Source organism: Lepus europaeus, chromosome 7 (genome assembly GCF_033115175.1).
Source record: "Lepus europaeus isolate LE1 chromosome 7, mLepTim1.pri, whole genome shotgun sequence".
Taxonomy (NCBI): domain Eukaryota; kingdom Metazoa; phylum Chordata; class Mammalia; order Lagomorpha; family Leporidae; genus Lepus; species Lepus europaeus.
Window position 1 is genome coordinate 81650163 of NC_084833.1, and position 25305 is coordinate 81675467.

The 25305-nt window shown below is 40.5% G+C and overlaps 1 protein-coding gene across 1 annotated transcript in view; it reads left to right on the forward strand.

Moving 5' to 3' along the window:
• Positions 1–22850, forward strand: part of MTNR1B (melatonin receptor 1B) — a 71625-nt gene extending 48775 nt beyond the window's left edge. The window contains exons 4-5 of the mRNA XM_062197580.1: positions 21202–21259; positions 22785–22850. Coding sequence (XP_062053564.1) covers positions 21202–21259; positions 22785–22850 — 124 coding nt within the window. The remainder of the gene's footprint in view (positions 1–21201; positions 21260–22784) is intronic.
• The last annotated feature ends 2455 nt before the right edge of the window (positions 22851–25305 follow it).

Genomic DNA, 25305 nt, shown 5'->3' on the forward strand with positions numbered 1-25305 from the left:
TGTGTATCCCGCTTCCCATGTTGGATTGTTCTCTCCTTTTTAATTCTATCAGTTATTATTAGCAGACACTAGTCTTGTTTATGTGATTCCCTTGACACTTAATCCTATCATTATGATCAATTATGAATTGAAACTGTTCACTTTGACTAGTGAGATGGCTTTGGTACATGCAACCTTGATAGGATTGAATTGGAATCCCCAGGCACATTTCTAACTCTACCGTTTGTGGCAAGTCAGCTTGAGCATGTCCCAAATTGTACATCTCCTCCCTCTCTTTTTCCCACTCTTACATTTAACAAGGATCACTTTTCAGTTAAATTTAAATGCCTAAGAATAATTGTGTGTTAATTAAAGAGTTCAACCAATGGTATTAAGTAGAACAAAAAAATACCAAAAGGGATAAAGTATTAAATTGTTTTTTGATAAATATTGTATACTTGGATAATTATGGTCTACAACATGTTCTTTTGATAGTGTGTAGACATGAAATGGCTAAATAAAGCTAATTAATGTATGTATGACATAAAACACTTATTTTTTTACTCTTGAGAACACTTAAAATCTTTCTTAGCAATTCTCCATTATGCAATATATTAGCTATAGTCTACATAATCCAAAATATCACTGGTTCTCCTCAGCAATAAACTGTGCCAATGAATTCCGAGGAGGGTCAGAGCTTTTCCAGGATGTGTGCTCAATGGGATAAAGAGATGGTTTAGGGAAAACAGGACTAGAGGAGGGCAACCTAGCAAATGCCTTCTAGTTCCTACACTGGGGATTTTGAATTACTGGGGAGAAGATGGAGGAGCTCTTGCATGCAAACACTGCCACACAGAAACTGCTCAGAGAGGAAAGCCACTGTTCCTGGGGTCTTATGACTGACACATGGGGCATTTGCTTTAGACTGAAATCTCTTCGTTTCCTCACAAGATCACCTTTGGCTAAAAGGTTTGCAGGAGGTGAACCTGTCAATGGACAAGGCAGACAGGTTTGGACAGGGAGCACTGACTCCATCAACTTCTCCTCCTCCAACTTTCACAGTTAGTTTTGCTTTACTTTTCTCTTTGTTTTCTACCAAATTTTAAGTTGGAAAATAAAATTATAATAAAATAATGTTATCTTATTAGATTTGATTCATCTCTCCAGCATTTCTAATCTTTCCAGATGCTAATTATGCAGTAAAATATATTCACTATTTACTGAGAATCAATTCCATGGCAGGTGCTTTGTATGTTGCCTCAGTTTTCATAACAAGCCCAAAAGTATCATCATCCCCACTTTACCACTCAGGAAACTAAGGCCCAGCAGTGACTTGGTCAAGATAACATGTTGGCCGGTGCCACGGCTCAATAGGCTAATCCTCCGCTTGTGGTGCGGGCACACCAGGTTCCAGTCCTGGTCGGGGCGCTGGATTCTGTCCCGGTTGCCCCTCTTCCAGGCCAGCTCTCTGCTATGGCCCGGGAGTGCAGTGGAGGATGGCCTAAGTGTTTGGGCCCTGCACCCCAAGGGAGACCAGGAGAAGCACCCGGCTCCTGCCTTTGGATCGGCACGGTGCGCTGGCCGCGGCGGCCATTGGAGGGTGAACCAACGGCAAAAAGGAAGACCTTTCTCTCTGTCTCTTTCTCTCACTGTCCATTCTGCCTGTCCAAAAAAAAAAAAAAAAGATAACATGCTAATTTGTACATGAGTAGAGAGAATTTGCAACCAGAATTTTGGTTGTATTCCCAAGAACCTGACTTCCTCAGAGTATGATGCACTGCATTGGCAAATCTGTTGAGTCTCTCTTGGACTTCACCCAGTCACTGATAAAAATATTGAGCCTGATTCCAAGGCCTGGACCCAGGATTAAGTCCTGCCACCCGTACATTTCTTCTAGGTCACTTTTTTGCTTAGAGGCAAATGTCTGAGTATCCTGGAGCTATGCTGTCAGGATAGATGACTTTAAACTAACTAGAAGGGTATCATGGGATTCATAGAGGGCCTTGCCCAACAGAGGTGCTGATGCCTCCGATCTTCTTTATCTAGGGTCTAATCTAAGTCCTTAATAAAGAAGTAAACTGGATTTGTCTGCTATGATTTGTTGCTTAAAGAAACCATGCTGAGACCCATGGTTCTCATTTCTTCTTCCAGGTTGGTATCTGTTCCCTTCTTTCCTCATCATTCCCTCCCTTCCTGCTATTCTTACCTTGTTTTACTAAGGTTTTGAAGTGTCATAAAAGAGAGACATACAATACATGCTAAATGACAAGGAAGAACTATCAAGCAGCATCAAGGAGTTTATTCTGAATATGAAGACTGGCCAGAGGCAGAAAATAGAACCCAATTACACAGACTGTAAGATTGTCATAGTTGATGGAATTAACCCTAAAGCTGTTTCCAAGCACTGTATAAAAATTTTTGAAACAGTATGTTAAATAATTCTTATCAAAACTAAAAAAAAAGTTCATGCTTTGCTTTTGATTTTGTTCTAGAAAAGAATGTTCACATCTGTCTTAGTGTACTAAAATTAAATCTATTTGCTCACAGTCAATCCTTCTCAAAGATCCCATTTGGGGTTTATTTCATCCTTACCTCTTGGAGTCTTGAAAATTAACTTTCTTCCTCTTTGTGAAGACAGAAATTAATTCACCTCGGATACTTTCAACAACTTGTACAAGTCCCCTGGGAGGCTGAGAGGGCTACTTGAAATCAAACAGGAAATTTCCTGGAAGCACAAAAAAGAGTCTTTCAGGCTGTCTTCTGTTCCCATTTGTACAATAACTCAAAAATGCAACAAATTTGAGCATCTGCCATACGTGGGATTAAGTGATAAGATCAATCTTTAAATGTCTTTAAGAAACTTAAAGCAAACTATGTTACCATGGTATTTCACAGAGAAAATAATTTTGATGAAATAAATATTTGGATAGCTTCAGGCTATTTATTGCACTTCTCAGCAAATAAGATAGAGAATGTCAGGGCATATTTTCATTCGGCTGACCACAGGAGCACAGTAAAAAGAAAGCACCATTAGGGGATGATAAATGTGGCAAAGGTCACATTTACATTTAAAATATTGCTTGTTCTGCTTCTTTCCAAGTTATGAAATATAACATACAAAATGATACATAAAATACATATGTGATACATGGAAATTTATATTTACTAAATAAAAGTTTAAAAAAATACATATGTGATACATGGAAACTCCACAAATAATTATGCAGCTACTGCTTTAGTCAAGAAAGTGAATATTGTCAACATTTCCCATCATAAGGCCCTGCACCCCACAGAGTTAACCACTACCCTGTATTTTACACTAATAATTTCTTTGACTTTCTTCATTATTTTATGACCAGGGCACATAACCTAAATATGGTCATCTCTTAACCATAGAGGATTTGTTCCAGGACCTCTGAGAATAGCAAAATCAGTGATTATTCAAGCACTTCATATAAAATGGCATAGTATTTGCCTATAACTATGCATATCTTCTGATATACTTTAAATGATTTCCAGATTACTTAAAATATCTATCCATTGTAAATGTTATATAAATAGCTATTATATTGTACTATTTGGTGAAAAGTTACAAGAATCTGTACATGTGTACTAGAGACAGAATTTTTTCCCAAATATTTTCAATCTGTGGTTGGTTGAATCTGTGCAGGCAGAACCCTTGGATTTGAAGGACTGACTAGTTCCGGAAGAGTTTCCTCTGCTGTTTCATCCCCTACTCTTCCTTGACCCTGCAGTATCTCCACTTATATTAAACTTTCTCTCCCCCCGGACTAAGTGTGCTCCCTGCCTATTCCGGAACTAGTGATTCACAGTGGACCTGCGTGGAGAGCATGGGAGCCCAAGTTCGGGACACCAGCGGCAGACTCAACGCACCAGCGCTGGAACGCGAGGTGAGCCGAACCTCCATAGCCCGAGATACCAGCAGGCAAGCGGAAAGAGGAGGCTAGAGGGAACGAGGCTTGAAACTCCGTGGGGAAAAGTTCACCAGGCTAACTAGAAGAGAGAGAAAAAAAATAAAAAAAGTGACTGATACGGACACAAGTTTCTCTCTCCGCTCACCTCTCAAAGGCAAGCAAGACAGAGCAGGCGCCATTTTGGACATACGTCATAAGCAGGGCGACCTCAGGTCTGCACCAGCCCTGAGCCTAGCAGAAAAACCTGACTCTGGGGGGAGGGGTGAAATAACAGGAGATTAGCATCTAACTTGGCAACCCAGTGGGAGACTGCAGGAGAACTGGAGCCCACACTGAGGGCAGCAGAGATTCCCTGTGTGGTCCTTGGGAAAGAGCTTCCGATCTCTGGCTCCTGTGGGTATATCATTTGCCTGCTAACTACCTCCAATTATGTTCAGCTGTGCAGAATTACTTCCCTTTTAAATCAAAAAAAGAAAGAGAGATTTACCACACCTAACCTGGGAGTGTCATCCTTGACACACCCTCAACCCTGAGGAACCAAACACAGCTCTCAGTCCACACTCATCTCAAGCCTCTAAGGCTCCACTGAAAGCAAACAGTCCACTTAATATAGAGCCATAGTGTAACAAGAAAAAACACCACAGTGAAGAAACCAAATATCTCCAACATGCCAAACAACAAACGCAAAAACCAAGCTAACAAGAACAAGGAAGAAACTATGACGCCCCCAAATGAAAAAGACACCCCAATTCAAGATTATGAAGATGATGAGATCGAAGAAATGCAAGAAGCGGATCTCAAAAAATTGATAAGAACATTAAGAAGTTCTCAAAAACAAATTCTTGAACTACAGAAATCCTTAATGGACAAGATAGAAAATCTCTCTCGTGAAAGTGAAATATTAAGGAGGAATCAAAATGAAATGAAACAACTAGTGGAACAAGAAACTCTGATAGTGATTAGAAATCATAATGAAATGAAGAGTTCAATAGATCAAATGACAAACACATTAGAGAGCCTTAAAAACAGAATGGGCGAAGCAGAAGAGAGAATATCAGACTTAGAAGACAGAGAACAGGAAAGGAAACAGGCAAACCAAAGAAAAGAAGAAGAAATTAGAAATCTAAAAAATATTGTCGGAAATCTACAGGATACTATTAAAAAACCCAACATTCGGGTTCTAGGAGTTCCTGAAGGCATGGAGAGGGAGAAAGGATTAGAAGGCATTTTCAGTGAGATACTAGCAGAAAATTTCCCAGATTTGGAGAAGGACAGAGGCATCTTAGTACAGGAAGCTTATAGAACCCCTAATAAACATGACCAAAAGAGATCCTCACCACGACATGTTGTAATCAAACTCACCACAGTGAAACACAGAGAAAAGATCCTAAAATGTGCAAGAGAGAAACGTCAGATTACTCTTAGAGGATCTCCAATTAGACTCACAGCAGACTTCTCATCAGAAACCCTACAAGCTAGAAGGGAATGGCGAGACATAGCCCAGGTACTAAGAGAGAAAAACTGCCAGCCCAGAATACTATATCCTGCAAAGCTCTCATTTGTGAATGAATGTGAAATTAAGACTTTTCATAGCAAACAGAAACTGAAGGACTGACTATAAAATTGTCTCATTTCATCTGTTTCTACTTGCTTTTAAGCAATCATATTGTGTGCATTCTTTCATACCTCTAATATACATGTATCCTCGTCCATGTGTGTCTGAGTTTTGCTAATGCTCCTGGGAAAGCAGCAGATGTTGGGGCCATGTGAATCACTGCACCCACATGGGGGTCATGGAAGAAGCTCCTGGCTCCCAGCTTGAGACCAGCCCAGCTCCAGCCATTGCTGCCATCTGGAGAGTGAACCAGCAGATGGAAGATTGGTCTCTCCTGCTCTTCCTCTCTAATTAGGCCTTTCAAATAAATAAATAAATAACCTTTTAAAATAATAGTCTTCTTTTCTGTTGGACCACTTTCTCAGTTCTCTTTTCAGTCATTTCAGACCTCAGCAATTCCCATAAGATTTTGCGTATCATCTTGTTGAATCACACAAAAATCTTGTTGGGGATTTCATGGAAATTTCAATCATCTCAAGATAAATTAGGAAAAAATTTACATCTCAACAGTATTGTCTTTGAATCTGTGATTACAGTCTACTTTACAATTTATTTTTGTCTGCTTTAATTTCTTTCACTAACATTTTATTCTTCTCTGTAAGGTCTTGAAAATATTTTATTAGATTTATTCAAGATAGTTGATATTTTTGAGGGAGGAAATCCCATAAAAGTGAGTTCTTTAACATCCTTTGTAACTGAGACAGACATGCGTGAGCTAGGCTTCACAGAGCCGGCTCACCCACGTGAGATTTTAATTTAGAAGGGAGCCTCTGGAGGATGGCAGCCCCAGATGGAGACCATTTTCCTGGTGAGTGCTGTGGCAGAATCACTCAGCCTTGGAAGGAGTCCCAGAGCAGAACGGGCGTCAATGGGGGCAGTAGTGGTTGAATCTGTTTCTTTTTCAGGGAAGCAGGCTGTGTAATCTTAACCAAGGTTTCTGGAAACTTACCATCAACATGAACTACCCAATATCCAAAGTCAGTTCTGTTGTTTGCTACCCAGAATGCTTATCCTTTTGTAAACAGAGCAGGTTTAAATGTAATGTTGTAATGTAGAAATGTAACTCCTTTTCATATATTGATTTTTTTATTCTGTAATCTTTATAGACTCATCAATTTCATTACACTTCTTAATAAATGTATTATCATCAAATAATAATCCTATGTTTCCTTTCCAATTCTTACACTTTTTCTTTCCCCTCCTCATCCTCTTCCTTCCTCCTCATCTTCCTCATTCTCCTTTCTCTTCCCCTCTCTCTTTCTCTTTTTTCTTTATTATATAGAATTTGCCTTTGGAATCACATGGGGCTTGAGTTTTCTATCTGGGAAATATTTTTTCTACCTGTCTTAATTTTTTAAATGGTTTCCACTCTATCCAGTCAGATTTGATAAACTGCATTTACTGTAAACATTTATCTATTTCATAAAAATGTATTACATTAAAATTATTTGTAACATCATCTCACCATATTTTAATATCTACATCATCTGTAATAATGCACTTTTCTGTTCTATTTATCATTTGTATCTTCTCTTTTTTTAATTTAATGAATCTTGCAAGAAAATTTTTAGTATAATATTTCCAGTGTTTGTATTTTTAGAAGGGAAGTTGGTCCAAATAATGCTTTATCCATAATTATATTTCATTTTTTATCTTTATTTTTTATTTATTTATCTTTATTTATTTTGTTACTTCAGAGGCAGAGAGACAGAGGCAGATAAACAGAAAGCTATTAGTTGGTTTAATCCCCAAATGCCAGCAAAAGCCATCACTGGACCCAGCTATAGTGAGAAGCTGAGAACCCAATCCAGGTGTTCTACATAGGTGGCAGGGACTCGACTAGTTGGGCCATCGCCTTCTACCTCCCAGGATGTACATTAATAAAAAGCTGGAATTGGGAATGGAGCTAGAACTCAAACTTAGGCCCTCCAAAATGGGATGTAGACATACTGATTGCCAATTTAACCACTAGGCCAAATGCCCACCCCCACATTTTAAATGACTACTGATATAGGCTTATTTGTTTTATGTTGCTAGAACAAAATACCTAATGCTGGGTACTTCATAACAGGATTAATTTGGCTCGTGTTTCTGGTGGCTAAAGAGTCCAAACAACATAGTGCAAGTGTGCGAGCATTCTAACAGATCCCTCATCTGTGTCACAAGCAAAAGAAGAAAGGGAACAGGCCACATGCAGAAAGAGGACTCAGAGAGGTGCCCGAAAAACAACCCACTGCTGTGGGAAATGGCCTGATTCTGCAAGAACTACATTGATGTCTTCTGAGGATGATGTCTCAGACTAACCTGACTAGTCTCCACTCAGCCCCACTCCTCCAGGTTCTACCACTTCAGTATTGCCACACTGGGGACCAAGCGTCCAGCACATGAAGTTTTAGGGGGACAAACCATAGCAGTTCCACACATATCTCTCCCTCTGTTTCCCATCAGTAGCTCCAGGGCATTGAGAAGCTGGTTGATGGGTCTCCAAGTTACTCAGCTATTAACTACAAACATTCCATTTACTTTCACAGGACTAGAAACAGTAACTATGTAACTGCTATAACCACAAAACCTGTTTAACATTTATTTTAGGAAAATTCATTTGTTCACACAAAGATTTAAATATATTTGTTTAAAAAAGTTGATTTTGCTTACATGCCTTAAATGTACTATGTTCTGAGTGAACTAACTCACAACTCTAACTCACAAGCCTAATATTAGCTAACCCACTACTCTATATATACTGAATGGTTTTTGCCATTGTGAAGAAATCGTCAGATCTAGTGAAGATTTTTCTCTATGTGGTCTTCTTAAAATAAAGAACACCTCTTACATCAAGTTCAAACATAATATTAAGATTCTTCTCCTTGAAGTTCAAATACTTCTGAACACTGGGTGACATAGAATAAACAAGACATGCAGGGCTCCTGACCCCATGGAGCTGACATTCTGAAGCAGGGGTTGGCCAACAACTAGCTGCAAGCAAATGTACTCTGTCTGCCCTTGTCAGCTGCCTGGATGTCCTAACTAGAGTGACCTTGAAACCACATGTGAAAATGGCATCTCTCAACCTATTCTTTGAATGACAAAAGGAGTCAGAGACTACCCCACCATCAATGAGAGGAAAACTTCTATTGAATAAGTCCTCTCCATTTCAGCAATATGGACACACAAGGAGTTCTGGATGATGTATGATATGAGGCTATGCTAGGATAAGATGCAGCAAGAAGCAATGGCAAGAATCAGGTTTGTGGGAAAGAATAATAAATGTGTATGAGACACTGAATTCCATACACCATGGAGAAGACCTATGTGGAGCTCAAATAGAAATTCCTGGTGGAAAAGAACAGAGCTGGAGTTGTCATGATTCTAAAGGTAATTAAAGGGGCAAGTATTTAGCCTAGCAGTAAAGACACAGGTTGAGAAGCACTGTGTTCCACATTTGAGTACCTGGGTTGGATTTTTGGCTCCAACTACTAGCTCTAGATTCCTGCAGAACTGGGGAGGCAGCGGGTGATGACTTATGTCCTTGGGTCCCTGTCATCTATGTAGGGGACCCAGATTGAGTTCTGAGCTTACTGGCTTTGCCCCAAGTCCAGCCCAGTCACTGCAGGCATTTGAAGAATGCAACATGGATGGGAGCTCACTCTCTCTCTCTCTCTTTCTCTCTCTTGCTTTCTATCTCTCCATCTTAAACAAAAATAAATAATTAAAAGTAATTAGAGTTGTTCACGAATAGTATGGCCCAGAAAGCAGTTGAACATTTCTTTTCTCTTCAGGCATAAAACTGATGGTCAGAGACTCATTCTAGTGTTCCAGTTCTTTAATTGTGAAACAGTCATCTTTTCTGAAGTATGCTTTTTGTTATTCTATGAACTGTAATAGAAGTTGTACCTTTCTCTTTGGGAAATACGGAGTGACTTTTTCCTTTCATTACCAAGCCCTGAAGCAAACAGGTGCAGGGTGGCCTCTGCTCCTGGTTCCTAGTAAGTGAATACTAATGAGAATAACTGCCCTTCAAACTACAGAGGATGTGATCAGTCAGCAACTACTTTGCCTCAAGACTGATCAGGAATCAGATTATGATTTCCTTCAAATTTCTGAAAATACTGTCCCTGGAGGAATTTTGCTATTGGAATGAAACTTTCAGTTAAATAAAACTTCCTGAACAATACAGTCTGGACTTTTTTGACTTGTTTGACTTGATGCATGAGTTTGAGGGTAAGATGAGTGATGTTAGTAGTCAGAACAGTTCCCATCACTCTAACTATCTTAAATGCATCTACATCCCTCCATTTCAGTTGCTATACAGGTCACTAAGGAAAGCCATGTGTCACATAATGCAATTAAACCCCAAAGTTCTTTTGTTGCAAGTGCACCTGAGCCAATTTTGTCATTCAGTGATTGTTATGTTCTTCGAGGATTATCAGTACCCCCTATTGATTAGCAGAGATGGAGGCCATAGGGCTCCTCACTCTTAGGTGGCAAATTTCAAATAAAAGCAGATCTCTGAGAAAATTTTACTATAGGTACAACAATTACTAGAATGCAGGCACAGAACAGTCAGGCAACCTGTTGCTGTTGGCTTGGTGCAATCCCGCATTCCGTCCTTAGATACTTCAACAAGTACCTATCTGGAAACTTCAATCCCAGACTGGTTCCATGATCTCCAGAAGCCATTTAGTCAGGATATGGTCCTCCTGTAAGTGGGAGAAAAGAGAATTTTAGATTGGGGGCACCCCTCTGAAGGTGTTAGGCTACAGGGCTCACTGAATTCTTGTACCTCCTTCATGAAAAGTAATTCTCCCCAAGCCCACATCTGGAACAATATTCATTCATTAGTAAAAAGTATTTCTTTACTGCAGCTTTGTATATTTGAAGGATTTGCCATCCACATCTGGAATGTGGATTCCTGATTAATTTTTTCTAAATGCCAACCAATCTCATTAAAGTATAGATCAGGTTATCCTGCACATGGACTTATACCATATTATTCAAGCTAAATTATTTTAACATAGATTGTCATATATAAAATACAATGTTCTCTGTTTTTTCAAAAGTATAAATCTTCACAAAGTCATACTCGTAGTTCCCACCACTGATCTTAGGTGATTGGGACCATTGATGACAGCACAAAAATGCACCTTCTGAGGATTTCCAAGAGGGCAGAATAGTGAAACGACCTTCAAACTCATGAGGGGCAAAATAAGCATTTAAAAAGAGGAGAAAAGTACATGCTTAAGATAAAGTCATGAGAAATCCGCAGCAGGAAACTCAGTGAAAACAATAGAGACAGTCCAGGTCCACATTGATAGAGAAAATATGCATTAAAAAATAAAAAAAAAAACCAGCAGCAGAAGCTTAGACATGAAGATGAGAGCACCAGCCCCAGCAGACCAGGTGAGAAGGGAATCCATGGGCCCATGGCACTGTGGATATCAGCAGAAGGGAGAACTCGGTGAACTGCTTTTGAAGCTATACGCAAGCCCCCTGGAACATCAAAAGCAGGAAGAGAAAACTAACTAACTAAATAAATAAATAAGGAGGTGGTATACCTCTCTCCTCTCTCCCCCACCATGCAACATTATTTTTTTGGTCACAGGCAAGTAGCTGCCACCTTCATCTCCCATGAGCATGCCCAGCAACAGCAGGGGTCACCTTACCCCCCCAACCAAACAGCAAAGGCCACAACAATTCAGAAGAATTCCTTCTCCACTCGTGCAAGCTGTACCATGCCAGCTGTACTGCATCAGTTGCCCAGCATCAGAAGGGGGGGGGAAGCCCCGACTATGGAAATCTCCTACACACCCACGACCATGGAGAAGTGAGAGAGGCTCCAGTGGGCAGGGGTTCTGCTCACTCATAATCCACAGACCTAACCAGAGGAAAAAACCCACCCTGGGAGCTGTGTCTGAAAAAACAGTGACTGCATAAGAGGAGACAAAGTGTGGCTAGACCCTACAGAATTGCTTCCCCACAACCCTGAGCTCCTTGGTTACCTAGAGCAGCTCATAATAGAGGGAAAGACTCCTCAAATCAAACGTGCAGTTCATTAAGCAGCAAATGAGTGCTAAGCACACCAGGGACTAACAGTGGGGCATATCACAGCTGGGAGGAAAAGGGAGGTCACACTATCAGAGGTGACCTTTCTCCATCCAGATAATCAGAGGAGAGCTACCAAGTCCAATGGAGGTTTTACCTTGGATACTTGCTCCACCCTGGAGTACTGAACAGAGCACCCTGGCCACACCCAGCACACACCTCTTGGTATTCACTAAAATTAGAGGTCCCAGTAAGCCACAGAGATGCAGATAAAAGCCACCATACAATAAAAAAGTACAGAAATGCCAAGAAACAAAGGAAAAAACTTAAATAACAGTAAGGAAGACACTATGAGCCCCCAAAAGGAACACTACAACATTTCAATATTAGAAGGTGAAAATGAAGAGATTTAGGAAACACCAGAAATGGAATTCAGAAAACTAATCATTGGCTCACTTAGAAGCAATGAGAAGCAAATTCACAAACTAAAGAAAACTATATATTATATGAATGAAAATTTTCCCATGAAATTGTGATATTAAAGAGAAATCAGAATGAAATACTAAAAATGAAGGATACAATAGCTCAAATAAAAAATGCGGTAGAAAGTCTTTTTTTGATATTCAAATATTCTGCCTTTATTAAAAAAAAAAAAAGCAACAGGTTTGATGATTCAACAAAATCCTTTCCTGGGAATAGTTCATCATATTATGTTCTTACCACAATGAGGAGACCAAGGACAAGGAAAGACCCAGAACATGAGGTACTGGCTAGAGTTAACCACATAGAAACTCCCCCATTCCAGACATGATAATTTTGCTGCTGCTTCCAAGATTACATTAGCTATTCTAGTGGCCTTTTTTTTTTAACTTTTATTTAATGAATATAAATTTCCAAAGTACAGCTTATGGATTACAATGGCTTCCCCACCCCCAAACTTCCCTCCCACCCGCAACCCTCCCCTCTCCTGCTCCCTCTCGCATTCCATTCACATCAAGATTCATTTGCAATTATCTTTATATACAGAAGATCAGTTTAGCATATATTAAGTAAAGATTTCATCAGTTTGCACCCACACAGAAACACAAAGTGAAAAATACTGTTTGAGTACTAGTTATAACATTAAATCACAGTGTACAGCACATTAAGGAAAGAGATCCTACATGAGGAGTAAGTGCACAGTGACTCCTGTTGTTGACTTAACAATTTGACACTCGTGTTTATGGCATCAGTAATCACCCTAGGCTCTTGTCATGAGTTGCCAAAGCTATGGAAGCCTTTTGAGTTCACTGACTCTGATCATATTTAGACAAGGTCATAGTCAAAGTGGAAGTTCTCTCCTCCCTTCAGAGGAAGGTACCTCCTTTTTTGATGGCTTGTTCTTTCCACTGGGATCTCACTCACAGAGATCTTTCATTTAGGTCATTTTTTTTTTTTGCCAGAGTGTCTTGGGTTTCCATGCCTGAAATACTCTCATGTGCTTTTCAGCCAGATCCAAATGCCTTAAGGGCTGATTCTGAGGCCAGAGTGCTGTTTAGGACATCTGCCATTCTATGAGTCTGCTGTGTATCCCTCTTCCCATGTTGGATCGTTCTCTCCCTTTTTTTTTTTTCTTGTTCTATAAGTTAGTATTTTCAGACACTAGTCTTATTTATGTGATCCCTTTGATTCTTAGTCCTATCATTATGATCAATTGTGAACAGAAATTGATCAAATGGACTAGTGAGATGGCATTGGTACATGCAACCTTGATGGGATTGAATTGGAATCCCCTGGTATGTTTCTAACTCTACAGTTTGGGGCAAGTCAGCTTGAGCATGTCCCAAATTGTCCATCTCTTCCCTCTCTTATTCCCAACCTTATATTTAACAGGGATCACTTTTCAGTTTAGTTTCAACACTTAAGAATAACTGTGTATTAATTACAGAATTAAACCAATAGTATTAAGTAGAACAGACAAAAAAATACTAAGAGGGATAAAGTATTAAGTTGTTCATCACAGTCAGGGCAAGGGCTGATCAAATCACCGTTTCTCATAGTGTCCATTTCACTTTAACAGGTTTCCTTTCTGGTGCTCGGTTAGTTGTCACTAATCAGGGAGAACATATGATATTTGTCCCTTTGGGACTGGCTTATTTCACTCAGCATGATGCTTTCCAGATTCCTCCATTTTGCGGCAAATGACCAGATTTCATTGTTTTTGACTGCTGTATAGTATTCTATAGAGTACATGTCCCATAATTTCTTTATCCAGTCTACTGTTGATGGGCATTTGGGTTGGTTCCAGGTCTTAGCTATTGTGAATTGAGCAGCAATAAACAGTAAGGTGCAGACCGCTTTTTTGTTTGCCAATTTAATTTCCTTTGGGTAACTTCCAAGGAGTGGGATGGCTGGGTTGAATGGTAGGGTTATATTCAGGTTTCTGAGGAATCTCCAGACTGACTTCCATAGTGGCTTAAACAGTTTGCATTCCCACCAGCAGTGTATTAGTGTCCCTTTTTCCCCACATCCTTGCCAGCATCTGTTGTTGGTAGATTTCTGTATGTGAGCCATTCTAACCGGGGTGAGGTGAAACCTCATTGTGGTTTTGATTTGCATTTTCCTGATTGCTAGTGATCTTGAACATTTTTTTTTTGATGTGCCTGTTGGCCATTTGGATTTCCTCTTTTGAAAAATGTCTATTGAGGTCCTTGGCCCATCTCTTGAGTGGGTTGTTTGTTTTGTTGTTGTGGAGTTTCTTGGTCTCTTTGTAGATTCTGGTTATCAACCCTTTACATATTGCATAGTTTGCAAATATTTTTTTCCCATTCTGTCAGCTGCCTCTTCACTCTCCTGACTGTTTCTTTTGCAGTACAGAAACTTATCAATTTGATGCAATCCCAAATGTTAATTTTGGCTTTGACTCTCTGGGCCTCCAGGGTCTTTTCCAGGAAGTTTTTGCCAGTGCCAATATCTTGCAGGGTTTCTCCAATGTTCTCTAATAATTTGATGGTGTCGGGTCATAGATTTAGGTCTTTAATCCATGTTGAGTGAATTTTTGTGTAAGGTGTAAGGTAGGGGTCTTGCTTCATGCTTCTGCATGTGGAAATCCAATGTTCCCAGCACCATTTATTGAATAGACTATCCTTGGTCCAGGAATTGGTTTTAGATCCTTAATCAAATATAAGTTGGCTGTAGATATTTGGATTGATTTCTGGTGTTTCTATTCTGTTCCATTGGTCTATCCATCTGTTTCTGTACCAGTACCATGCTGTTTTGATTACAACTGCCCTGTAGAATGTCCTGAAATCTGGTATTGTGATGCCTCCAGCTTTGTTTTTCTTGTACAAAATTGCTTTAGCTATTCGAGGTCTCCTGTGTCTCCATATGAATTTCAGCATCATTTTCTCTAGATTTGAGAAGAATGTCTTTGGTATCTTGGTTGGTATTGCATTGAATCTATACATTGCTTTTGGAAGAATGGACATTTTGATGATGTTGATTCTTCCAATACATGAGCGTGGAAGATTTTCCATTTTTTGGTATCCTCTTCTATTTCTTTCTTTAAGATTTTGTAATTCTCATCATAGAGATCTTTAACGTCCTTGGTTAAGTTTATTCCAAGGTATTTGATTGTTCTTGTAGCTATTGTGAATGGGATTGATCTTAGAAGTTCTTCCTCAGCCATGGCATTGCCTGTATATGCAAAGGCTGTTGATTTTTGTGCATTGATTTTATATCCTGCTACTTTGCCAAACTCTCCTATGAGTTCAAAAAGTCTCTTAGTAGAGTTCTTTGGATCCTCTAAATAAAGAATCATATCATCTGCAAAGAGGGATAGTTTGACTTCTTCCTTCCCAATTTGTATCCCTTTCATTTCTTTTTCTTGCCTGATGCCTCTGGCTAAAACTTCCAGAACTATGTTAAATAGCAGTGGTGAGAGTGGGCATCCCTGTCTGGTACCAGATCTCAGTGGAAATGCTTCCAACTTTTCCCCATTCAATAGGATGTTGGCTGTGGGTTTTTCATAAATTGCTTTGATTGTATTGAGGAATGTTCCTTCTATACCCAGTTTGCTTAGGGTTTTCATCATGAAAGCGTGTTGAATTTTATCGAATGCTTTCTCTGCATCTATTGAGATAATAATATATTTTTTCTTCTGCAGTTTGTTAATGTGGTGTATCACATTGATTGATTTGTGAACATTGAACCATCCCTGCATACCAGGGATAAATCCCACTTGGTCTGGGTGGATGATTTTTCTGATGTGTTGTTGTATTCTATTAGCGAGATTTTTATTGAGGATTTTTGCATCTATGTTCATCAGGGATATTGGTCTGTAATTTTCTTTCAATGCTGCATCTTTCTCTGGCTTAGGAATTAAGGTGATGCTGGATTCATAGAAAGAATTTGGGAGGATTCCCTCTTTTTCAATTGTTCTGAATAGTTTGAGAAGAAATGGAGTTAGTTCTTCTTTAAATGTCTGGTAGAATTTAGCAGTGAATCCATCTAGTCCTGGGCTTTTCTTTGTTGGGAGGGCCTTTATCACTGTTTCAATTTCTGTCTCAGTTATGGGTCTATTTAGGTTTTCTATGTTCATGGTTCAATTTAGGTAGGTTGCGGGTGTCCAGGAATCTATCCATTTCTGATAGATTTCCCTGTTTGCTGGCAGACAACTCTTTGTAGTAATTTCTGATGATTCTTTTTATTTCTGTGGTGTCTATTGTTACGTTTCCTTTTTCATCTCTGATTTTATTGATTTGGGTCTTTTCTTTTTTTAGATAATTGAGCCAATGGTGTGTCAATTTTGTAATTCATTTTTTTCAAAACACCAGCTCTTCGCTTGGCTGATTTTTTGTAATTTTTTTTTATTAAATCCTGTGGATTTCTTCTCTGATTTTAATTATTTCTCTTCTCCTACTAGATTTGGGTCTGAATGCTGCAGTTTTTCTAGATCCTTGAGATGCGTTGAAAGCTCATTTACTTTGTGCCTTTCCAATTTCTTGATGTAGGCACCTATTGGTATAAACTTTCCTCTCAACACTGCTTTTGCCGTATCCCATAAGTTTTGATATGTTGTGTTGTTATCCTCCTTTACTTCCAGAAAGTTTTTGATTTCTCTTTTGATTTCTTCTATGACCCAGGTTTCATTCAGGAGCATATTGTTCAGTCTCCATGTGTTTGCATACTCTCTAGGGATTCCTTAGTTGCTAATTTCCACCTTCATTCTACTGTGGTCTGAAAAGCTGCATGGTATGATTCTAACTCTGTTAAATTTGCTGAGACTTGCTTTATGGCCTAGTATGTGGTCAATTCTAGAGAAGGTTCCATGTACTGCTGAGCAGAATGTAAAATCTTTAGATGTAGGATTGAAAGTTCTGTAGATATCTGTTAGATCCATTTGGGCAATAGTGTTGATTAAATCTGGTGTTTCCTAGTTGATCTTCTGTCCAGTTGATCTGTCTATTTCTGAGAGTAGAGTATGGAAGTCCCCCAGTACTATTGTATTGGAATCTAAGTCTCCCTTTAAGCCCCTTAACATATCTTTTAAATAAACTGGTACCCTGTAATTAGGTGCATATACATTGATAATTGCTACATCTTCCTGTTGAATTGAACGCTTAATCATTATATAGTGCCCCTCTTTGTCTCTCTTAACAGTATTTGTGTTAAAGTTTATTTTTTCTGATATTAATATGGCTACATCTGCTTTTTTTTTTGTTTCTGTTGGCATGGAGTATCTTTTTCCAACCTTTCACTTTCAGTCTGCATGCATCTTTGTTGGAAAGATGTGTTTCTTGTAAGCAGCAAATAGATGGGTTTTGTTCCTTAATCCATTCAGCCAGTCTGTGCCTTTACAGTCCATTACCATTCAATGTGACTATTGATAAGTAGTAACTTTGCCCTGCCGTTTTCCCAAAGATATTTTATAGTATATGCTTTGAGCTTCCTATGATCTTTTATTGGTAGGTTTTCTTCCTTTACCTTCTTTCATATTGATGGCCATGTTTCTGTGTTTCTGTGTGTAGCACATCTTTAAGCATCTTTTGCAGGGCTGGACGAGTGGCAACAAATTCTTTCAATTTCTGTTTGCTGTGAAAGGTCTTTATTTCACCTTCATTCACAAATGAGAGCTTTGTGGGATATAATATTCTGGGTTGGCTGTTTTTCTCCCTTAGTACCTGGGCTATATGTTGCCATTCCCTCCTAGCCTGTAGGGTTTCTGATGAGAAGTTTGCTATGAGTCTAATTGGAGATCTTCTGAGAGTAATCTGACGTTTTTCTCTTGCACATTTTAGGATCTTTTCTTTATGTTTCACTGTGGTGAGTTTAATTACAACATGTCGTGGTGAGGATCTCTTTTGGTCATGTTTATTAGGGGTTCTATGAGCTTCCTGTACTAAGATGCCTCTGTCCTTCTCCAAACCTTGGAAATTTTCTGCTAGTATCTCACTAAAAAGGCCTTCTAATCCTTTCTCCCTCTCCATGCCTTCAGGGACTCCTAGAATCCAAATGTTGGGTTTTTTAATAGTATCCTGTAGATTTCCGACAATATTTTTTAGATTTTTAATTTCCTCTTCTTTTCTTTGGTTTGACTGTATACTTTCCTGTTCTCTGTCCGATATTCTCTCTTCTGCTTCACTCATTCTGTTTTTAAGGCTCTCTAATGTGTTTGTCATTTGGTCTATTGAATTCTTCATTTCATTATGATTTCTCTTCACTATCACAGTTTCCTGTTCTGCTAGTTGCTTCATTTCATTTTGATTCCTCCTTAATATTTCGTTTTCGTGAGAGAGATTTTCTATCCTGTCCAGTAAGGATTTCTGTAGTTCAAGAATTTGTTTTTGAGAACTTCTTAATGTTCTTATCCATTTTTTGAGATCCATTTATTGCATTTCTTCTATCTCAATGAAAGGGTTAAAAGCTTAAAAGTAAAGCCATAAAACTGAAACTTCAAAAATCCATGTGTAGCTACGGTGATAAGGAACCAAATTATCTCTGTTTGAAACATGTGTCTCCATTTGCCTGTGATACTGTCCCCATCCACTTGAGAGATGGCCTTGTAAAACTGCTTTGTGTAACTGTCTCATGCAATAACACTTGCAGGAGTCCAGAAAGAGCTACAATAAGTTCCTGTAACTTAGTGATCTTTGTATGAACACCCCCTCCCGTTCATTTGTTGCACTGTATAAAAACCCTAGTCTTCTTTCACTCAGGGCTGCTCTGTTCCTGAGTGTTCAGACAGCCGCAGCATGCTGGAGAAAATAAACCCTTTGCTGATTGCATGAGAGTGTCTTTTGAAGTCATTCCTTGGCGGTAGACATTCTGCGACCCTTACATCATCATCTTCATAATCTTGAATCATGGTGTCTTGTTTATTTGGGGGTGTCATAGTATCTTCCTTGTTCTTTTTTCCTCGGTTTCTGTGTTTGTTGTTTAGCATTGTGGAGATATTCTTTGGTTTCTTTGCTGTGGTGGTTTTTCTCATTATACTATGACTCTAGATTAAGTGGACTGTCTGCTTTTGATGGATCCTTAGAGGCTTGTGATGGGTGTGTCCAGAGAGCTCTGTTTGGTTCTTCAGGGTTAAGGGTGTGCCAAAGGTATTTGTAAGGCTCTTCATTCTGCGTGGAGACATCAGTCTTCTGGTAAGGTAAGAAGAGCCAACCAGGCTCTATGGAAAACATCAAGTATAGAAATGTGTGCTTGGTAAGAAAGGCTTAGAAGGAAAGAGTGTTGTTGGTAAGAAGGGTTAAAAAGGAAAGAGTTTTTTTTTTAAATAAGGAAAGGACATGGTTTGTAAGAATGACTTTATCCTGATGGCTAGTTTACTCTAGACTGGAATGGAAATGGTGAAATGTTTAAAGTAAGTTGAAGAGGGTATGTGGAAGTCACAAAAGGTTATAAGAAAAAGAAGTGTTAAACATGCTAACTGCTGTTCCAGGGGGTATCTGTGCCATGCTCCAGGAAGAATGTTGTCTCTGAGTCAATCAGACTGGACAGGTACAAACCCAAATTTGTACTTTTCCTGGACAATTCCAAACAGCTCCAGGACCAGGCCAAGCAGGGCTGGGATTTCTGGCCTGACATCTGGTCATGGAAATCCTGACTATTTCCTCTCCTTGGCCCAATAATATCTGTAATCTTGCTGCTTCTCTTTGGACTGTGTGTTTTTAATGCCCTTATTCCTTTTGTCTCTAACAGACTAAAGGCTGTCAAACTCCAAATGGTCATCAGACAAGGCTTCCAGCCCATTCCATTGGATGACCTGAGCAACCCTCTGGACCGAGCAGGACAGTCTTTACAAGGCCACTGTTGCACACCATAAGACAGATAGCAAGAGGAAAATACCCAAATCTCCCTCGACACCCACATGCCAGCTTTGAAGAAGTTACAGAAGACGAAACTCCATCCATAATCCCAAAAAGAATTTTGGGTATTACCTCTTGAGGGGGGAATGTTAGGTAGGAAGTCAGTTATGAGCTTATGTGTGTGTAACAGGCCTAAAGAGAAGACATCTATGTCCAGCATATGCATCTGCATCTCAAAGTCATTCCGATAAGGTTTCAGGGGCAGCCTGTCCCTCGCATCCTGCCCTGCCCCCTTCTGCCTTCCACAATCTCCCAGGTGCAGCCTAGTATCTGCATCTCAAACACCCTGCTCCCTTCCTCCGGTCTGATAACATTTGCATCCATAAAGTCCTTTGTTTCAGACCTTCAAGAGAAGTTTTTCTATTTACATCCAAAAAGCCCTTTGTTCCAAGAGGAGCAGAGATGGGGAAGCAAGACCCATCTCCTTAAAAACCCCCAGCCTCAACGACGGCGCGCTCAGCTCTCTGCATCTTTGCTGAGCTGCCCGCCTGGCCTGGTCAGGTGTAACCTCTCCACTCAAACCTCCCTCCTTCCTCCCCCCCCCCCCAGTCTCTCAGGCTCTGCCTGGAGAGGTGCCCATCCGTCCTTACAGATGTTCCCTCCTAATAAACCTTGCTGTTTTACCTCCAAAAAAAAAAAGGGGGGGTGTGCCAAAGGTGACTCACCCAGGTTGTTTTCTCACTCCTTCGCTAGCTCTCTCTCTCTCTCTCTCTTTTTGACTCAGAACAGAAGTAATTCCACACCGCTGAGCAGAATTCAGGGTAGTCGATGTATGATATCTGGCCCCTGTGGGTATTCATCTGCTCTACCCCAAGGACCACACAAAGGGTCTATGCAGCCCTCAGTGTGGTCTCAAGTTTCTCTGCAGTCTCCTACTGGGTTGCCAAGGTTACCAAGTTTGTGTATTCTGTGTGTTCTCTCGCCTACCCTCAGATTTTCACAGTCTCAGTTCATTAGCTCCACACCTTCACTAGGTCCTAACCTCCTGTTATTTCTCCCCACCAGAGTCAGGGTTTTCTGCTTGGCTGATGGTGGGCACCACTTTATGTTTGTCCAAAATGGCGCCTGATCTTTGTCTTACTCGGCTTTGTAAGGTGAGTGGAGAGAGAGGCTCATGTCCTTGCCAGTTCCCCTTATTTATTCATTTTTTTCTCTCCTCCAGTCAGCCTGGTGAACTTTCCCCAGTGGGGCTTCAAGCCTCGTTCCCTCTAGGTTCTTTCTGCCATTTCCCCACCAATGTCTCAGGCTACCAAGGTTTTTGTCTCACCTCCTCTTCCAGCACTGGTGCGCAGACTCCGGAGCTGGGCTTCCGAGCCGTGGGCATCCTTGCTTTCCCCGTAGGTCCTCCATGTCACATCCACTAGATCCGGAAGCATTTCCTCTGCAATTTTTTCCCGAGCCTTTCCCTGAGACTACAGTAACTCCACTTTTATTAAACTATCTTTTCCCGGACTATCAATGCGCGTCCTAACTATTCCACCATCTTGGCTCTGCCATCTAGTTGGAAAGTCTTCACAACAAAGTAGATGAGGCAGAAGAAAGATTATCTGAACTAGAAGATATATCTCTGGAAATTTTACAGTCAGACTAAAAACAAGAAGAAATTAGAAAACTAAAAAACACTGTTGGAAATCTATAAGACACTATCAAATGATCCAACATACAGGTCCTAAAGAGTTCCCAAAGGCATGGAAACAGAGAAAGGAGTGTAAGGCCTTTTTAATGAAATAATAACAGAAAACTCCCCCAATTTGGAGAAAGAGAGGGACATCCAAGCACAGGAAGCACATTGAACTCCCAATAGATATGACCAGAATAGATCTTCAACAGGACACATTGTAGTAAAATTCTCCACAGTAAAACATAAAGAAAAGATTCTAAAATGTGCACAAGAGAAACACCCAATTACATTCAGAGGAACCTCAATTAGACTCACAGTGGACTTCTGATAAGAAATCGTATAGGCTAGGAGAGAAAGGTGAGATATATTTCAAGAGAACAATAATTATCCACCCAGATTACTATAACTAGCAAAGCTCTCATTTAGGAATGAAGGTGAAATAAAGACCTCCATAACACACAGAAATTGAAAGAATTTGTCACTACCTGCCCAGGATGTGCTACACACAGAAGAGACCTACACACAGGAGACCCTGCCTGTGGGATGGCCATCGCTTGCTACACTCCCTCCAAGATCTTCAGACAAAGCTAACCTCTTTCTTTTTTATTAACACCATCCTGTGATATTGCATCCCACTAATGCAAAATAGGCTAATTCAGATTCCTAAAACAAAGCATTCCATGAGCATGCAAACCACTCAGGATCTCTGAAGGAAGGCACTTGAATCCACAAATCAAGCACAACAGTCCACCAATTTGCTTCTCAAAACCCAGAAACTATTTCATGGGAAGAGTTAAACAAACTCCTAGGAGACTCATATCTGCTATCCCAAGTAATATTTTTTATCCAGTCATTTTGAGGAGGCTAATAATTATAATCAGTACATTTTGTCAACAATATACAGGCAGTCTTTGTCACTACAGGAGAATAGTACCCTTTAATTAAAAAAAAATAATGTATAAAGGTTTGCCTGCATGGTCGTTGGCAGGATAATTAGGAAAGTATGTCCTATTATCTACCACTTAAAAAGGGAATAAGGTTATCAGCATAATCAGTCATGCTAACAGTCAGATGTTGATCTCCATTATATTTAAGAAAGAAACTTTTGGGGAAGGACATCTCTGGAAAAAGAAAACTGAAATGGCATACCCCCCAGGAAGGGGCTGGTGACCTTGTTTGGAGAATTAGAATGGGGGCATTCTGATGTGTTGAGATGACTCAAACCCTTTGTTATTTCTCAGATCATGCTTCCTGAGCCCATTCCTAACAATATAGAACACAGGCACAAAGATCGACTGCTTTTCTAGTAATTGGCCTGGTTATTATAAAGAGAGATGCCTGTCAATTCATGTTTTGTTTCTCCCCTTAGTGGTGGGTGAGAGTTAATCTGAATCTACTCTTTTTCTCTTTGCATTAGAAACTGAATGCATGGCCCACTGAATACCCTGCCAAGTCACCCCAACTAATCCATAAACTTGGGAGTGAGTATCAGACAGTTCTTATACTTTGGAATAATATGTAAGGAGGAAAAGCAGTGGGAGATTTGTGGCTCTCTTTCAATCTATGTGTCCACTTGCACATATAGGACAAGGTAAATGAAAATGACTTATTGTTAAAGTTAGTAGTGCAATATATTTAGAATTGGTTGTGCATACTTCACAACAAGTAATCTAAGCTCTTGTCCTAAGCACATTTGCCTATGCCCTAGGTCATGGTGATGGTTGGTTGTTACTGGAGTCTGAGAGACTGCAATAAAAACAGAGAATCAGATGCCAAAACCACCCCTGTCATTCCCCCCACCCCTGGGGTGGGAGGAAGCATGAAGGGGAGTCTGATAATAGTCAGACATTGTGCCACAGGCATGCATTACCATAAGAAATGTTACAATTTCAAATATGTGATTTTGTAGACAATAATACTTGTGTAGGTTGGCTGAAGCAAACAAAAACAGAAAGCCACCTTGGCATTAACACTGCAAGGCTGCCATCCGTCTTGGAGGAAAAGCTAACTTACAGGGACAGAACTGATGCTAGACACCCAGATTTTTAAGCCTTGGACAGGTGATAAGGTACAGTGTTCAGGGGAAATGTACCCAACATTCCTGAAGGTGTGATTGAGGCAGAGCTGCTGGCTATATATGTGCATGAAGGTACCTCAAAAAGTGTGTGAAAAAATAGGATTAAGTTTATTCGGTGCAAAAATATTGAAATATATAGAATTTTAGAATATGTATTTGCTACAAACTGTGATCCTCTCTGTATGTGTACCTATATACACATATTTGAGGAGCTTTAAAATTTTCAGACAGTCATTCTCTTGTAATGCCATTTCTCTGTGAATTTTTGAAGCTCTCTATGCTTCAGCCTTCTGTGCTTTGAACAGGGAAGGTCCTCTGAACAGCAAAGATCATGCACCCAGTGAGGCTTGCCAAGCCCCCCGAGATGGCCTGGGGAGCATAGCACATCCCCTAGAAAGGCATCTGAACCGTGGGAATCCAGGAAAGAAGCCAGGGCTCTGGGGGATGAGTCAGTAGCCACAAGTAATGATGGGGAGGTGTCTTTTTGTTTTGTTTTGTTTTTTTGAAGATGGATTGATTGATTTTAGGGCTCCTTTGGAGGTTCTAGCAGAGGAGCGCAGCTACTTGTATACTCTTGACCAAAGACTGGTCCCCCCTCTAGTGATGAAGGTTGTCCTTTGACCAAGCGTGCAGCTTTGGGAGGGATGCTCATGGACCAGTGAGGGAGGAAGGGGACATCCGCCTAGCCAGTCTGATCAGCCAACTCAACCCCAGTGATCAATGGGGTGAGCGGGGTCACAGCCAGACTGCCCTCAAATCCGATTTATTTATTTGAAAGTCAGAGTTAGAGAGCCAGAGGCAGAGAGAGAGAGAGAGAGAGAGAGAGAGAGAGAGATCTTCCACCTGCTGGTTCACTCCCCAAATGGCCACAATGACCAGAGCTAGGCCTGTCCAAGTACAGGAGCTTTCTCCACGTCTCCCATGCGGATGCAGGGGCCCAAGCGCTTGGGTCATCTTCTGCTGCTTTCCCAGGCACATGAGCAGGGAACTGGATCAGAAATGGAGCAGCCAGGACTCAAACCAGCATCCATAGGGGATGCTGACACTGCAGGAGCACCAGCCCCTTATGGGGAGGATTTAAATTTTTTGTTAAAGAAACTGAAAATTCCAATGCAAAATTTTCTTAGTGCTAAATATGACCACAAATTTGGTTTTGGGAACCCAAACCAGACGCTCTTTCTTACAGAACCCCGAAGCAGAGGTTTGTGGGAAAGTTAAACCCAAATGCTTCCACCCAGCTCTGGGCATGAGGAGGCGGTGTGAGCAGCCTGTAATCCTTGCATGAGGCCAGCCTGCTGTGCAAGCCCTCACGGCCGATTAGAGCAAAGTCTGGCAAGCATGGGTAGAGGATGAGAACAAGAATAAATGGGGTAGAGTGCATGAAGAGTTAAAAGTCTGTTCTTCAGCAACAGCAACTTGTGCACTCTAAGCACGTGGAGGTGCACGCGTGTGTTGGCACAGCTCTTAACTCCCAGAGAAAAGAAGGAGGTCGCAGGTGCAGCCAGGGGGCCCTTCACAAAGCCCCTTCCTTTCAGAAAAGATGGCACAGAGAGATGGGGACTCATCCGGGGAACATTTGGAGGCAACTGTTAGAGTGACCATGAAAATGGGAACACGGTGTTTCTGGGAGGTCAGCAATGCCCCCAGAAGGTTTTTATCCTTTTATACTCTGGCCATTGTGACAG